This window comes from Fusarium sambucinum, chromosome I, assembly GCF_050947815.1.
Source record: "Fusarium sambucinum isolate potato_lamoka chromosome I, whole genome shotgun sequence".
NCBI lineage: Eukaryota > Fungi > Ascomycota > Sordariomycetes > Hypocreales > Nectriaceae > Fusarium > Fusarium sambucinum.
In genome coordinates, this window is record NC_139294.1 from 120,256 (window position 1) to 137,206 (window position 16,951).

The 16,951-nt window shown below is 45.5% G+C and overlaps 7 protein-coding genes across 7 annotated transcripts; 5 read left to right on the plus strand and 2 right to left on the minus strand.

Moving 5' to 3' along the window:
- Positions 1–173: 173 nt before the first annotated feature.
- Positions 174–1,714, plus strand: FSST1_002736 (uncharacterized protein; the record flags this gene model as incomplete). Its single annotated transcript, XM_083228753.1, has 4 exons — positions 174–390; positions 443–476; positions 533–1,115; positions 1,163–1,714. The coding sequence occupies 4 exons, from the start codon at positions 174–176 to the stop codon at positions 1,712–1,714; spliced, it is 1,386 nt and encodes a 461-aa protein (XP_083086166.1).
- Positions 1,715–3,363: 1,649 nt separating this feature from the next.
- Positions 3,364–4,387, plus strand: FSST1_002737 (uncharacterized protein; the record flags this gene model as incomplete). Its single annotated transcript, XM_083228754.1, has 2 exons — positions 3,364–3,384; positions 3,671–4,387. 2 exons carry the CDS (start codon positions 3,364–3,366, stop codon positions 4,385–4,387), a joined length of 738 nt encoding a protein of 245 aa, XP_083086167.1.
- Positions 4,388–4,693: 306 nt separating this feature from the next.
- On the minus strand, positions 4,694–6,171 carry FSST1_002738 (major facilitator superfamily domain-containing protein; the record flags this gene model as incomplete). Its single annotated transcript, XM_083228755.1, has 2 exons — positions 4,694–5,922; positions 5,976–6,171. The coding sequence occupies 2 exons, from the start codon at positions 6,169–6,171 to the stop codon at positions 4,694–4,696; spliced, it is 1,425 nt and encodes a 474-aa protein (XP_083086168.1).
- Positions 6,172–6,740: 569 nt separating this feature from the next.
- On the plus strand, positions 6,741–9,061 carry FSST1_002739 (transcription factor domain-containing protein; the record flags this gene model as incomplete). The annotated part of the gene is made up of 3 exons (XM_083228757.1): positions 6,741–6,987; positions 7,039–7,991; positions 8,042–9,061. 3 exons carry the CDS (start codon positions 6,741–6,743, stop codon positions 9,059–9,061), a joined length of 2,220 nt encoding a protein of 739 aa, XP_083086169.1.
- A 1,495-nt stretch (positions 9,062–10,556) lies between these two features.
- Positions 10,557–11,537, minus strand: FSST1_002740 (uncharacterized protein; the record flags this gene model as incomplete). Its single annotated transcript, XM_083228758.1, has 1 exon — positions 10,557–11,537. The coding sequence occupies one exon, from the start codon at positions 11,535–11,537 to the stop codon at positions 10,557–10,559; it is 981 nt and encodes a 326-aa protein (XP_083086170.1).
- A 1,153-nt stretch (positions 11,538–12,690) lies between these two features.
- Positions 12,691–14,352, plus strand: FSST1_002741 (fungal specific transcription factor domain-containing protein; the record flags this gene model as incomplete). The annotated part of the gene is made up of 1 exon (XM_083228759.1): positions 12,691–14,352. One exon carries the CDS (start codon positions 12,691–12,693, stop codon positions 14,350–14,352), a length of 1,662 nt encoding a protein of 553 aa, XP_083086171.1.
- A 305-nt stretch (positions 14,353–14,657) lies between these two features.
- Positions 14,658–16,172, plus strand: FSST1_002742 (uncharacterized protein; the record flags this gene model as incomplete). Its single annotated transcript, XM_083228760.1, has 1 exon — positions 14,658–16,172. One exon carries the CDS (start codon positions 14,658–14,660, stop codon positions 16,170–16,172), a length of 1,515 nt encoding a protein of 504 aa, XP_083086172.1.
- Positions 16,173–16,951: the final 779 nt, after the last annotated feature.

A 16,951-nucleotide genomic window follows, 5' to 3' on the forward strand; every position in this document is an offset into this window, starting at 1 on the left:
CACGAATGCCGACGGGTTTTATATCTTATTTAAGTAAGGTCAATTTATATTATCCTACAGGTGCAATTATAACAAACCGTCTTTTAATACAAATAAAAGGTCATCAGTTAGCCATAGAAAGACATACTTATATTGATTCAATCTATCCCGAAGCTAAACCCAATACCAACGCCATGGCTTACCACGAGCAGAATGACGGCCTCGCAAATGAGACAGAGCCAAAACCCAGGGACATGCATAATAATTACTTGACAACCGATACGGACAACGATGTTCAGCATCGCTTGGACCTACCGCTTAATCTGAGCCCAGCATTAAGTCCCGGGTTTTCAAACACGATCAACTCAGTAACCACACCACCAGAAGGAGGTTTGGTAGCCTGGATGGCAGGTAAGTAAAGCAATCAGCAGATATTTTACAAGACTAATCCCGGTTGTAATAGTTTTGGCCTGCTTTCTCACTGTTATGAATACATGGTTAGTTGATCTCTTCACTTGTCATAAAGAAGACCTTATGCTAAGCATTTGAAAAGGGGCATGATTATTTCATTTGGTGTTTTTCAGACCTATTATGTCTCTGCTTTACAGCGGTCGCGCTCCGATATCTCATGGATAGGCTCTATAGCCGTATTCTTCTTATTTTTTACAGGTGTCATAAGCGGTCGTCTTACAGATGCCGGCTATTTCCGAATCACCACTTTTGTTGGCGCCATCTTGGTCATTCTCGGGACCTTCATGACCTCACTGGGCCAAACGTATTGGCAAATTCTTCTTGCACAAGGTGTATGTACTGGTCTTGGCAATGGATTTCTTCTCACTCCGATGATGACTCTCATTACTACATACTTCCGCAGCAGACTTGCGCTTGTCATGGGTATAGCAGCATGTGGAAGCACCACAGGAGGTCTTATCTATCCCAGCATGGCAAGAACGTTATTGCCGACTGTTGGTTTTGGATGGACTATGCGGGCGATGGGCTTTATACAGTTGGGGACATTTGCTATCGCTTTAGCATGTGGCAAGCCGAGACCTACGCCCAAGAAATCGGCTCCCCTGGTGGATTGGTCTGTGTTCAAAGAGCCTGAGTTCACTCTTTACCTCATTGGTTCTTTTCTTGTAAGTAATATCCTTTCCATTTCAGCTGTGTAATAACTGATTATCAGGCCTTTTTGGGAGTGTTCTTTCCATTCTTTTTCCTCAGCTCTTTCGCTCGAGAGAAACAAGGCATGTCATACACAGATTCGCTGAACCTAACGCTTGTCCTCAACGGCATCGGCTTTATTGCTCGATTACTACCCAGTCTGATTGCAAGATACATTGGCACAATGAATGTGTTTATTGTGTTTCTGTTTTCATCTGCCTTGTGCATGTATACCTGGATCCCGGTCTATACGATTTCTGGGCTTTATGCTTGGACGACATTTTACAGTCTGTCCGTAGGTGGTGTCCAATCACTTTTCCTCGCCGTAGTCGCTATTATCAACTCAGACATGTCGAAAATAGGAGCACGACTGGGTATCGTTTCTGCTGCTGTTGGGGTCGGAGCATTGCTTGGGTCGCCTATCTCGGGTGCTATTATTTCTTTGGGTGGAGGCTCATATACTGGAGCGCAAATATTTTCAGGTAGCACTCTTATTGTTGGAGGGTTGTTTATTGTTGCATCCCGAGAGATTAAAAGGAAGCAGAAGCAGGGTGGTTTTTGGTTAAAGCTGTAGATAGCTTTATAAACCAAATGTATCTGAAATCCGATGGGATGACTACGATAACGAACACATGGATAGAGATGATTTTGGGTGGTTTTGTAATGAATTTCTCTATAACCCTCTTCGCATCGGTTTGAGGGACACAAGGTCATAAACAGACTAGAGAATCTTAGCTTGGTATATTTGAGAACTTGAGAATAGTATGAGAATGTTATTGAATCGGTTCATTCCACTTTGAATTCTTATAGAAACGACGTGAATATGCTTATACAGGAATTTAACAAGTACCTAGAGCGCAGATAACTAGAATAAAGGTCTGTTGATATAACAGCCATTAAGAGCTCGAACAAGGTCTTATAATCTGAGCGTCGAGGACTGGCATTAAAAATATATTTCACGACGATTTAAACTCAACTGACATTGGAGCTTATGCATTGGGCGTGTTAAGCATAATTTCGGCATAATCTGTTTTTTTCTAGTATAGTCTATGGACTAAGCTGGACGAAGTAGATATACCGCAGACTCGCCATGATTTCTTAGTAGCCCTAATATCTTCATCTCCTGCGCTGTGCATCATGGTGAATATCTTACGCATTCACTCTCTTGGGTAGGAATAAATTCGTCCGTTTCCGGCTGTGGTCTGTTAATAGGCGACAGGGCATTTCAGCGCCACTTTTATTGTGGCTGACTTGATGACCAATACTGGAAAAATTACTAAACTGTAAAGGGATACAAAACCCGAGCTATGACGATTCTCCATAATGACAGATTCTCCCTGGGTTAACTTGATGATAAACCCGATTTTCATTGCTTCCAAGGGTTTTGTTACCTTTTCAAGATTGTCTAATTTCTTGCCGTGCCTACGTAGCACTGTCACTGTCGACCTATTAACCCTCGCCGCAAGCCTGCAAACCCTGACCAAGTCGATAACACATACTGTAATTTCAGCTCTTTGTCATCGTTAAGCTAAGCAGTATGAAAGTCCGTAAAAAGACGCTATGTCGAACTTGTCGAAGACGCAAAATCAGTGTTAGCTTTTCTTGTTTGGTTTGTAGGACATTGTCACTGACAAAGCTGTCCGCTAGTGCGATGGAAAGCAGCCTGCCTGCTCCCAGTGTCTTAATAGTGGTCGCCCCTGTGAGGGCTATCCAGATGTACTCTTTGTCCCATGTCAAACAGGCACTGGCTTGGGGCAGACAATACTAAAGACTTCACGGAAAGGATTTTCCAATTTGAGCCTTCCACCCTCGGCTCCATTAACAAACAATAATCTCATTGAACAAAAGAATGAACTCTCCACTTTATCACCAATCTATCCGTATCTCATAGATCCGTGGGAGAATGCGATATCATTGATCATTCACAACTATGTCCCTAAACAGGAAATCATTACTGATATCACAGGAATCGTGCCTAAATCACCAAGGATATGCGGTTCATGGGTTACGGTACTCCCAGATTTAGCTGCTGGATCAAGCGGCACAATTGGCAAATGTTTCACTTCCGCCGTGAACGCGTTGGCCTTGTCCATTAAAACCTACCAAACTGGTCAGCAATTGGTACAGCCAATCTCATCGTGTTACGGACACGCCCTTCGTTTATTGCAGCAAAACTTACAGTCGCTCAAAGGCTGCTACAGTGCTGAGCTAGTAGCTGCCGTAATGTGTATTGCCCTCTTGGAGGTAAGTTTGCTAGGCTCTTTAATATTATCCCCAACTCCTTCATTGCTATTGTTATATTAGTTGAATACCTTCTGATGTTTTACGATTGGGAGAATAGATAACCTCACCAACGACGCCTAATAGCTCGCTAGTCCATATCCATGGCGCAGGCGAACTTATTCGATTATCATCACCAGAGGTCTTCAGCACTGGTATCCACCATAAACTATTTATTGGAATAAGACCACTACTAGTAAGTAGAAGGGAAAGAAGTAGTTGACTTCATATCAGCTAAATTGTAGATCAGGTGATACAAGCTTTTATGCTACGGAAAGCGACATTCTTGGCCGATGAAGACTGGATAAAAGCACCATTCCAGCTTCATGAGCAGTCACAGTTACAAAAACTTCTCAATCTAGCAGCGGCTCTCCCTGGGATTCTTGAGAAAATCGACGCTCTAAGGGATGGATCCGCCCAAACGGCATCAACGGAAGCCAAGGAGATCATCACACAGCTTGTGAAGATGAAAATGAAGTTTGAGTTATGGGCCAAGTCTTTTGAAGCAGAGTCTCCGATGGTGCATTACTGGAACCAGACTAATACCGATAGCCTCGAAGATCAAAATGATAATTTGTGCTTCTCCAGTCTAAGCACAGCCAATGCTTTGACCTGTCTATGGTCGGTTCAGATTATTTGCATGTCGCATATTCAAGATCTCTTGTCACGCTTCCCCGAGTTAGCTGCGTTCGCGATTATTGTTCCTATCGCAGCACTGAGAGAAACATGCATTGAATTAAGCGTAAGGATACTTCGAAGCATGAGCTTTGTGATGCAAGATAGCTTCCTGCTCTATGGACAATTCTCTGCAACTTTCCCTTTGCACACAGCATATCACGCCCTTAGTAGAGACTCAAAGGGGAGAGCGGTCTTTGACAAAATTGGGAAATTACTTATGTCCGGAATCAGTTTTAAAATCGGCTCTTTTGGTAAAACAGTAGCCACCAATGGAAAACGCAATATTTAGATAGTATAAATGAAATAAGCTATAAAGATCGATGATATTTGTTTCTTAACCTTTTATATAGTTAACACTTGTATAATTTTATTTATCTTTAGGTTATACCTAGATTCCTTATTTCTTTTAGGGTTTTTCATAAAGGTTAATGTATTTATACAGATTGAATTCTAATAACAATTTAAATCTAATACTCTTAAGACAAGGTTTCTTCTAAGGCATAACTCTTATAGTATAAACCTTCCATCCTAGTTGGGGGTTGATGTCGTAGGTCTTGTCTCCGTATCATTCGAGACGCTGGACAAATCGTGTGATCTAGACCCTCTCTGGGAGTTTCACCCATGATCCCACAAGAAAAGATCTGGCTATATATACTGCAGCTGATGACAGACACAAAACGCCTACATATAAACCGGCAAGTGCCTGGCCCCCTAACTCTTGTAACATCTGGCCACCAATAGGTACAGTCATAAGTAGAGAGAAGCTGACAGTAAAGTTGATCGTTCCAAGATATTGACCATAATCCTTGTGCTCACAGGTCTTCCCAACGCAAGCCGGAATCAGACTTGAGAAAAATCCAGACCCCATTCCCCATATCGCAGCGAAAGCATATAGCGCATTAACTCGCGTCGTACCGAAAGGCAAAAGACTACCTCCCATCCCGATGGCTGTCAAGAGGATCGCGATAATGAGAACATTGCAATGTCCGTATCTGTCTCCGAGAAGTCCGGATGCGATACGGCCAACGCACCCGACTCCGTTGATGATGGCAATGAGGTTGTAGCCCGTCTCTACAGGGTTGCCTGCCCGAAAGGAAAGAGTAGGCAAGTTGCCGGAGACGCCGAAGATGACAAACTCTAAAAAGACGAATGCTGCAGCAATTGCAGAAAACGAGCGTGATAGGAAGGCGCTGAAACTAACAATAGAGGTAGATTTGGGTTCCTCGATAAACTCGTCAAAAGATGCACGGGCTTCTAAGTCAGTAGGGTGCTCCTCTGTGTCTCTCGTTTTTTGGCTACGAAGATGGAGATCGTATATCTTCATATAAGGGAGGTAGCACAAACACCCCGGGATAAGGAGACTAGTCATCAGAATACCGAGACACCTCACCGTCCAAGCATATCCCCATCTTGGAAATAACTCTCTCAACATGAATGGTATGATGACGCCTCCAAACGCTGACCCAGTCAGAGCTGCGCCTATTGCCAGGCCTCGGAGTCGAGTGAACAGCTTTCCGACGATAGATAGGGCGATCGTTGAAGTAAAGGCACCACCGATGCCGCCAAGAATGCCCAAGCATAGCATGAAATGCCAATACTTGGAACATTCGGCGAGAATGAAGAACATGGGAATCATCAGAGCGATAGCTATCGGCGCAAGGATCATAGGGCTATACCGGTCGACGACAGGCCCGGCTTGTATACCCAGCAACAACGTGAGAGCTGTGTACAGGCCTGAGATCCAGCCGATATCACGGGAAGCATAGTCTGAGAGCTGATTCTCTTGTAGATAAGCTTGGAATGTGCCGATGGATTGAGGAAATCCTGGGGTGAGATGTTAGCCTCGCTTTTGCATTGACTGGGGGTCGACCACAGACCATAAGAAGGGATCAGTAAAAGGAATGACCCGAAGACGCAAATCCACGATGATAGGTGAGATTCTGTATCGTGGACAATTTCATCGATTTGTCTGAGCGAAGTCGGTCTGATGGTTGTTGTAAGACTAGTATGTCTGTGTAATGAGGTTATAGCGTCATCTGGAGGGTTTGACGCTACTGCGGCGGGGCTTTCCATCGCGCTTCTAGTATTAAGGGAGAGCTCAATTCCTTGGTACGTTTCTAATTCGCGAACGTCGGCTTTTGAATTGATCTAGGAAGAATCTTGCTATGATCAGAAAGTCTACTCGTAAGCAAGAAAACCCGACAGCAACAACCCAGGATGAAGACCTTAAATACCCTATTACAGACCAAGAAGCACACAATAAAAAAGCCATGTCGAAAAACTTGAGAATTTTTATTCGGAACAAGTGACTACTTGAAGAATTTTATATGCATGGCTGTGGGCTACCATACGTGGCGCTTGAAACATTCTACTCCTTTGGCATCCGGTTCCGGATGAAGCTATCGTTGGATTGGTCGTAGAGATTACTAACCACACCATATTTGGCTTTTGGCTTAGTGGAAACATTTCCTTGACTCTGGAATTACCTTCCAGAAAAGAAGTTTGACCCACATAAATTGCCGATCCAGTCCTCCGAGACCACCGAGGGGCATCTTTGCTCCCCAAACGTAAACGCAAGGAACAGCATACTGAATCTGATCATGGCATTTATGCCACAGAGTCCCTGATCCCCTCCAGTTCCTATGTCACGGAAGCTTGAGAGTGCTGGGAGACGGGTGCGGGGGCCTTACTCCCTGGGAGGATGTCTAACCTGTCGACGACGCCATGTTAAATGCGACCAAGTCAAACCGGCATGCCTCAAATGCAGGGCATGCGGCATAGCATGTGAAGGATTTTCCGCCGACTTCCAATGGCTAGGAGGGTCGTCTTCCAATAGAGGTGAATTGCGTTCTGGTCCGGGCCAGGGCTCAAGGAGGCACATTTATACTGGTGAGGCCGCCATTATGATGGTGTATTGTCAATGATGCTTACCCTAATTAGCCGAGACCAGATCGTCAATGGCAGCAGCCATTTCCTCTAGCCTTTCGCCAGACTCAGTCAGCACAGCCCTGCTAAATATCGACAACCACTCAAGAGATGCGAATTCCTCAAACTCACCTGCAATCACGATAGGGCCTTTTGGTTTGTTCGATGCAACCCCGGTCGCTGATGCTACACCGGCGACAACTCTCGATTCTGATACACCTGCTTATGTATCCATTACACATACAGACGGGGCGAATGGACCATCTAGCTGCCTCGACGTCCATGACCATGGCATGCCCTTGCGAAGCGATTATGACGCCCTCCATCTGGCTGGAGATTGGGACAACCACCTTGCATGGACTGACCTTTTTGAGCTAGACTTCGAAGTTGCTCCTGACATACCACCAGTTGGAAATTTAGATTTGACTGAACATAGTACTACAACTATTCAAGGTGCTACCGTTCCCGAAACCCCCTTTACCATCCTTCTTGACCAAGTTCCGTCACAGCCGTCGATCAACAACCTTCCACATCATCCTTCGTCGGACAATGAAGTCGGGTCTATAGACCTGTCTTCTCCCGACATCACTTTTCTCCTCAGAAATTTCGAATCAGTAGTCATGCCACGGATGGCCTCTGTGCCTCTGACCAAGAAGTTCGCCTGGGGTCCGATGCATCTTGAGTTGGCATTACACACTCTAGCTGAAATCACGATGATGAAAAGGTCAGCTATAAACAAGGCCAAACTTACCAATTTATACGCACTTATTTCTACTTCGTCTTATCACCTCTACCTGATGGGCGACAATTCTCATCGTCCGCTGAAGCACTGGCTGCAGTTAAGTCAGAAAGCGATACGAGAGGCCAAGGTTCACTTCCGGGGATGTCTGGAATCAGGCACACAAGGTCCAAAAACAGCAAAGTACAAAGAACAGCTGATAGCAGTACAAGCTCTCATGGGCCACGCTGTATGTACTCCCTATCAATTAAACCGCCTTTTCGCTGAACAAAACCGTAGTGGGTAGTTTCTGATCAGATCGAGGCGCGCCGAATTCAGATTGAGGCCGAACGACTGGTAAGATTTCGTGGGCTTGCCAAACGAAACATTTCACGTCGAATACGATTACTGCATCATGTATATACATGGAGCAGAATAACTGGCGAAAGTACATATGTACTTCACGACTATAGCAAATTCCAACAGGCCATGGGCGCCAGTGTTTTGGATGCTAGCACTGCGCTCTCGCAGCCTGATATGGGCCACATACAGGAAGACACCGGGTTGGACGATTTCCTTCGCGTTCAATACCATCACGAGGAAGCCGACGGTAGCTTTGACGGCCACAAAGACGCCCAAGCTGGCAACCAAGATATTCACTTGGAAGATCCACGACATGTTGTCGAAGACCAGTTCCATGTTATATATGGTATACCTGAGCAGTGGCTAAGTCTGCTATCGCGCACCACGCGGTTAGCAAATTGGATGGATGCAACTGAAATTCCTCACAAGCTCTGGGATGATTGTCTCACGGAAAAGCTATCACGCCAGGCTCAAAATCTTGAAGATGCCGTTTGCGACTTTTTCAATGGCCACAAGATGTCTACCAACATCGACGCCACCAAGCCACCAAATGTGTGCATGTTCAGATGCCTCGCCGCCTCTCTTCTCATCTTCTTCTACCGAAGAATCCGCAACGTCAATCCTCTCGTCCTTCAAACTTATGTTGATGAAGTTATCCAAGGGTTGGAGATTTTCGACGCTTCGTTGGTGCGGCACAAGCAGCCGGGGCCTGGGTCGGCATGGGCAGCTTTTATAGCTGGTTGTGAAGCGATGGGCGACGCGCGACGGAAGAAATTACTGCAATGGATTGAGCGTGCCTTTGACATTTGTAAATTTCAATCATATCAGAGGGCAAAGGACCTGATGATGCGCGTTTGGGAGTGTACGGATCAAAATCACAGGTCTCAACGAGATGTACCTCGGCCTTCATGGATGCAAGTGTCCAGAGATCTGAAAACATGGCTTCCATTATCTTGAGTTAGACTCCGGGTTTTTGATGCAACTTGCAAATTTCTCTTCCAGCAGCGATATCATTTTCGAATTCAATCTCGCTAGACTAGACACGTTATGTATCCTCGTCCTAATTCTAAGATTTCTAATCCTTATTTACTCCTTAAATGATTCCGGGAGTTTCCTCTAACATGACCTACATTGGTGGCAGTGGGGCCACTTCCCGTCCAGTACATCCTCGTGATTAAAAGATGAACTTGCGGCAATCCAGTAAGTCCGAGGGGGACTGATTTCCCAACACGGCATAGTGATTCCAGGTCTCATCTAGAACAGTTCAAGCAGGTCATAGTAAGCCTGACAGGGGTTTATTCTAACGGAGATTGTCGGATGGCCTCATAGTAAGCAAGTCACCCTTTACAAGACAAAGGAGGATCTAAATGACGAGCTTTCCACGTACCAACACGCCACTGCCGAATGGCCCGTGTTCGTCAGATTGGCCTGGAAAACCTCGACGGACCGTTATACTCCGGTCATGAAGCGAAAGTTATAAGGCAATCATGAGTTTGTCAACGAGTTGACCCACAGCCTTGACTGCGGATGTAGATCACCTCTCAGGGAGTGTCCTGCACGGCTTACTGTTCAGAAATGATCGGTGCCGGTTATATGCAGACCTGTCTTTAAAATGTTAACGCAGACTGCTGCCACTGGTGTGATTAAAAACCCTTTTCTTGAATTTAGGCACAGTTGTAAAGTTACCTGGGTTAGAACGTACTAAGAGGGTACAGCATACAATCATATCACGATATGCAAATTTGTTATCAAATAAATTTCTATTGTAGTGTATTCACGTTGCCGGTTTTATCTGCTTTACTTACCAAATCGTTATTCTCGAGCTTCAATCTTTACCACCTACTGTTCTATGTAGCTGTTCTCTTTATTCCCACCGCCAAAATGTCGTCAATTCTTGACCTTGAGGCCTGCTATAAAAGGTTGGAATTCGAGAGTGATCATTCCATGGAAATTCTACCTCGTCGATTTCCTCATCAAACAAAGATGGTGATTCCAAAGTTCGTCCGGTCCAGTAGTCTTGCCACTCTGGCGATCGTCGTCTGTGGCGTGTATTGTAGTCTGACGCACCGTGGCCCATCCGGCCATCTCTGTGTTGTTCCAGAGTGACAATATCCGGGAAGTGTACGGCCACGGATGGAAATAATCTGGTATCATCATAGAATATCCACGCCCGCTGTCGAAACATTCTGAGCTGGTCATATGTGACACTAAGATAGTCACCTGTACCGCCTGCTCCATACTCATTTGAGTATGGGCTCATGGGTGGGCTTGTGGGTGCACCATAAGGGCCTGAGTTTGCGTTTATATTCCTTGCTAGTACAGCTGGCAACGGAATGGGTGTATCATTTGAAGTGAGTTCCTCGGGATGATCTTGAAATAGAAAGCTGACTCCCATACTCTTTGCTCTGATCGGATACTCGGAATAGATGGAGTATAGCCAGCTTCGCATAGCCTAAGTACCTTGAGGCCCTTTGCCCATGTGAGTCAGCAAATGGAACAGAAGGTCAGTTCCTTTACCTGGTGCCCAATAAGTTAGATAATGGCATCTACTTGACAATCGTAGATCCCCAAAGTACGTATAAGAATTGACGTACATGTTGTCAGGAAAAAGAAGGTTCTTTTTCCTGAGTCCTTCAGTAAGAAAGGCAGGGTACTTATCTGCCCAGGCGACGTGTGCTAAGACAGCACCATAGCAGGCTTGAATATAGTCCCAAACACAATGGAGGGACTCATAAAGCCACGGATCAAGTGTCTCCCAAGAATCGTGGGCGATCCTCCAGTATCTCTCTAAGCCTGGACTTTGCTCATTGTTTCCGTACCAAGTCTGATGGTAGCTGCCTCCTATCCACTGATAATCTGCACCTACCGCATCTTTCACCTTAGGATCGAAGACCTTGCAAAGCATTTCATACCTAAGAAATGCTCGAAACAGTCGGTATCTCTCCGTGGGCGTCAAGTCGTCCAAGGTGACCCTGTTGTCGGTGTCGGTGTCGGTATATACGATACTTGGAAGGCTGAGATATCGTAGAACAGGATTAGAAGACGTGGCCTTGGACATATAATCCTCGATGAAAAGTCCCAGTCGAGCGAAAATACGATCAAGTTCGGTGATGCGGTATTCGTCGAAGCTTTTGAAGGGATCGGGAAGATTATTTGACGCCCATTGATTGAAGTGACAGTTTATTATCCAATCATCACCTTGCGCCCTGTTGAACCCGATGATAGCCATGGCATCTTCGAGTAAGCCTTCGTCGTTGCCACCCGCTTGTATCAGCCTGGATATGTAGGTACGCAGAATCCAGGCTTTATTCTGCTGGTGGCATCTTAGCATTTTCGGAGATGCCTTAAGAAGTCTCCAAAGTGTCGTATGTGAGTATATATTGCCTATGATAAGGAGACATATCTCAGAAGGCAAAGTCTGAAAGGCGTCCATGCTGTCGATGATTTGTAAGTGTCTTGTGCTTTGTGAATTGTAGTTTGTGTAGTGCAGGAAAGATTTCGGAGATCATTATGCTGTAGATGAGCATTTAAATAGTCTTGAAGGTGAAAGTCAAAAACATAGTATTGGAACACTATTCGAATTTATCCACGCACTTACTTTTAAGAGTCTGAAGGCAAAGAATTTAAAAAAGTGAAGTCTATAGTACCCTCTGACAAGATAACTTTGAATCGACATGTGAAATGTTAAATACCGTGAACTAATAATTATGATATATAAGTGACAAAAAACATTATTCAAGTAATAAGAAACAATCCACAGAATCGTGTCTTGTGAGTTTGAGAGCTACCTTTTCTGGTGTTACCCTGAAGAGAACAGTGGGGAGTTGGTTTGGATTGTCGTGATTAGTAATTGGAAGCACGCGATCGAAAGGCTAACACTAATGATCAAGTAGCTTACTCAAAGTTAACAACTGCAACAAAGCATCAAAGTTTATTTCCGCATTGAATTTCTGAACCTTGACTGAAATAAACGTCAATGCCCCCACCGAAATCCGCAAACACTTGCACTCAATGTCGCGTTCGCAAGGTTTGCGATCAACCTCTTACAACTAAAGAACAGATTCTGACCGACGCCATAGGTCCGATGTGACGGAGGACCAAACTCATGCTCGAATTGTGAGCGTCTAGGTTTCACTTGTGCTTTTGCCGCTACGTCCCAAACTCAAAATCAACCAGATCGTCGCCGGGGCTCTCGAGCTTGCGTTCAATGTCGCAGTCAAAAAACAAAGTGCTCTGGCGAGTTACCAATATGCGCTACCTGTCGATTACGGGATAAAGACTGCGTATATCCAAATCATAAGCGGCAAAGTCGAGTTTCACATAGATCGCCAGATACCAGCAATAAATCGGTTGGGTCTGCTGGTGAAAGTTCGCCTAGAGTCTCGCACCTTCACCAAACATCTCCATCCACATTATCTACAGGTGATGGGAACTGCACATTGTTATACAATGAGCCAGCTTTACCAGAGGTATCTCAGTATCTCCCGGGACCATCACCCGGACATTCATCGTCTTGGAGAGGTTCTGTATCTGGCCCAGTTCCCAAACAAGTCAACGATGGAAATCGCTCAATGCCCTTACCACCCATGCGAGACCGCCTGCAATTAATCATTGACTTCTTCCGCCATTTATATCCTCTACCTTCATACGCCTTTCTCAACGAAGTCTCGATAACTCAACGGTGTCTTGATGGCAGCCTAGACGAGCCACTCCTTCTGGCGATTTGCGCTGTATCTTCATTTCATCTTCAATACTCCAAGTACTACCCAGTTTCAACATCCTCATGGATTCAGCGAGCAGAAGACATCATCTGGTCTAAAATTGAGCAGCCAACGATATTTCGAACACAGGCGCTGCTTCTGATTGTCCACTACAGAATTGACACCGGATCGTTCCAGCGTGCTTATATGTTATTCGGTATCGCTGGCCGTGCAGCTAGTGCTCTGAGATTGCAATATGAGAGGATCGATCTTGGGCCTGTGGCACAAGAAATTCGGCGACGATTAATGTGGTGCATGATGCTCATCAATGGTCGGTTCTCTATTGGGCTTCCAGAATCAGAGGTTTGCTCGCCCGACCTTATCTATCTCAAAATGCCATGTGTCGAAGAGGAATTTCACGCGGACAAAGATTCCATGGTCGACGATGAACCCTTGACATTGGATGGAATATCTGAAAACGGGCTTCTTTCTACTCACATTAAACAGACGACGATCTTGCGCGATATCATGAGGTTGACGCGACAAGTACGTCTTTCGTCTCAGCCTATGCCACAGCTCCCCGATCTGATCGACGAATTTGCCAAGATGCTGCAGCAACTACAAATTCCACAATATAGTTGCCAAGAGCTGAAACGATACGAATCTTCTAGGTGGCTCACACGATATCTGACGGTACATCTCACTTGGCACCAAGCTCATTGCGATGCATATAGGCTGTTTCTTTCAGGCTACCGTGAAGCGGCTTCTGATGCTGTTCTATCATCCTGCCAACCTGCACGCATCACTATGGGTGCTAGACTTTGCCTTCATCATGCTCGGGCGAATATTGCGATTATGGAGGATCTTTCGATGCTTGGAGATGTGATGCGAGTGAATCACCACATAGTGGCTATCTGCGCTTACCACGCGTGTCGCCTGATTCTATTCTTGAGCAGATCCTCATTGATCCCCTCAGAGTCCAATCTCACGCCACAAGAATCATGTCAAAAAGCTTCTCAAGTTCTGGAATTGCTCAAACGTCTGTACAAACACTCAGCTGTAGAGCAGTACATTATCAAGGATCTAGAGTCTTTGATCCAGTTGCACATAGCTGGAAAAACTGACGACCGACAAGAATCGCCTGACCAGGGTAATGGCGATATTCAACAGCCCCGCTTCGCTGTAACGGTACGGAAGCACAAAAGCCTTGGGATACATAGTGTGCTACAACGAGCAGGATTTGTTGACGATAGTGCGGAGGCTGGGGTACCCTGCGAGCAACATGCAACCCAGACTCAGTCAGCTGTCCCAGATTTAGAGTTGATCCGAGGATCACACGAGATCGAAACTCGGCAACAAGAACTCGGCTCAGCCACCGACAGTCATCTGGGTTTAGACATCCTGATGCAAGCCGCTATGGGACCCAGTCCAGGTGCACAATTGATGGACATGCCAATTGAGCCTTTTAGTCTCGTTCCTTGGGATGCGCTAAACGAGTGGCCATATCAAGGTAGTTTTTCGCCGAGGTCCGATGAGGACTACTTTTGAAGGAAATTGGAAATTGTGTCATGTCTCGTTCGCCGATTACCGATTACCGGTCCCCCGCTTCTCCCGCTCCTCAACCACACGAAACTTGGGGTTCAGCGAGAGCCGATTAAGACAGGAGGAAGTTGTGATCGGCTTCCTGCTCTTTTTTCTTTATCTCATTGATAATATTGGACTCTGATCCCGAGACTCTGTTGCTCTTGTCTCTTCGAAACGTCTACTTAGCACGAGCTGAATCTCTATTATACTATTGTTAAAGCACCATCACGTTCACGATGCCTTCTTCATCTCCGAATATCGTTTTCATCATGGCTGATGACCATGCAGCTAAATCCATATCATGTTACGGTGCCGGAATCAACAGCACACCAAACCTCGATCGCATTGCAAACGAGGGAATGCGTTTCGACCATTGCTATGTCACAAATAGCATCTGCACACCTTCTCGAGCCGCAATCCTCTGTGGTACCCATAATCACGTCAACGGAGTGATGACACTCGATTCGAAGATCAACAAGAGGCTACCAAATGTTGCCAAACAACTGAAGTCAGGTCCTGCAGCCTACCAAACAGCAATGGTGGGCAAATGGCATCTTGGTGAGGGCGAGGACCATGAACCCACTGGCTTCGACTACTGGAGTGTGGTACCTGGTCAAGGCGAATACTGGGATCCTCAATTCATCGAGCCCTCTGGAACGTCTCGAGTTCCCGGATACGCGACCGACATCATCACGGACAAATGTATAGACTGGATGGAAAAGCGCGACAAGTCACGGCCATTCTTTCTCATGTGCCATCATAAGGCCCCACACCGATCCTGGGAGTATGATCAGAAACATAAGGACCTCTACAAGGACCCCGTGCGTCTACCTGATACCTTCACCGATGATTACAAAAACCGAGCCAATGCTGCGAAAGTGGCCAAGATGAAAGTCGCAGAAGACTTGACCTACACAGACCTGGGAATAGTTCAACCAGAAGGTCCAAGAAGTCAGACCGGAGAGAAGATGATTGACGCTTGGTGGTGGAATGATCGAAAGATCCCTGCGCCTGACGACGTCACTGCGTTGAGGCTTATCTGTAAAGAGACAGCCCAAGTCTTCACTTTCAAGACCAAGAAAGAGCTCGCAGAGTGGAAGTTCCAACGCTACATGCAGAGGTACCTTCGTACTATCCAAAGCATTGATGATAATGTTGGTCGCATGCTTGACTGGCTTGACAAAGAAGGTCTAGCAGAGGACACTATCGTCGTCTACACATCAGACCAAGGCTTTTTTCTTGGTGAGCATGGCTGGTTCGACAAACGATTCATGTACGAAGAGAGCTTCCAAATGCCTTTCATGATTCGTTACCCACGAGAGATCAAACCCAAGTCAGTATGCGGTGATATCATCTGCAACGTCGATTTCGCACCTACGTTTTTAGACTTTGCAAACACGCGTATCCCTACATATATGCAGGGAGTATCTTTCCGGCCACTTGTCCAAGGCAAAACACCATCCGATTGGCAACAGGTCGCATACCATCGGTACTGGATGCACCGAGACGTCATTCACGAGGCTTATGCTCACTACGGTGTTCGTGATCAAAGGTACAAGTTGATATACTGGTACAATGAGGGCTTTGGCCTAGAAGGTACAAGGGCTGGAGGCCAGGAGAGAGAATGGGAGCTATTTGACTGCCAAGAAGACCCACTGGAACTGTTTAATTGTTATAAAGACCCTCAATATGTTGATGTTGTTCAACGGATGACAAAGATGCTAGAGGACAAAATGGCGGAGATTGGAGATGAGCCTGTTCATAAAACGCTTGGCTCGTCTTAATGAACAATTTATAATTTATATACTGTACATGTCTCAAATAGTAAGAATTATAAAATTGGTATCCTTTATTAAACTTAAATAATACGTAATCAAGTGCAAATCTTAGTAGACAAGTGTGTCAAGCTCAGTGAAGTTGTCGCGTCCTTTATTCGTGATGTATTTAACTTTGGCTATGGGTTTCCAACTAGTCAACGTATTTGGCACAAAAACAGTCTTAGTACTAACAACATGTTTCTTTTGGTAAACATATCCACGGATTCAATTGATATATTGATATCGAATTGTTTGGATTGGGTAATTTCTTGTCGCACATTGGTTGCTTCACTGGCCAGCTTCGTCAACGCAACAACAGGGTTACCACCAGGGGTGAGTTTTGAATCCGTCTGAGGAAACAGTCTTCCGCGCATAGTCTCCATAAACGCCATAATGCACACAATTGACGAGCAAGCTAAATTCTTATTGAGGAAGTAGGTTTACCGACTTCTTGTAAATATCTGCCGAGGAAAGGTACGCTACTGTTCCCCGAGTGGCGAGACACCAATCAGATTGTCAGGATCACCGACAGCCGGAATCGACCAGCTACCACATCGGCGAAATATGCCATCACGTCAAAAAAAGATAGTAGCACGTCAGGAAAAGGACCAGAGGTGTGATAGAACTTGTGGGGTACATATAGGAACTAGGGAAAATCTGGGGTAGACATCGTAACAATACTACGTCTAATGATGGCTGCCAGACTGGTTCATAAATAGGCCAAAGCCACGTACTTATGATCAACA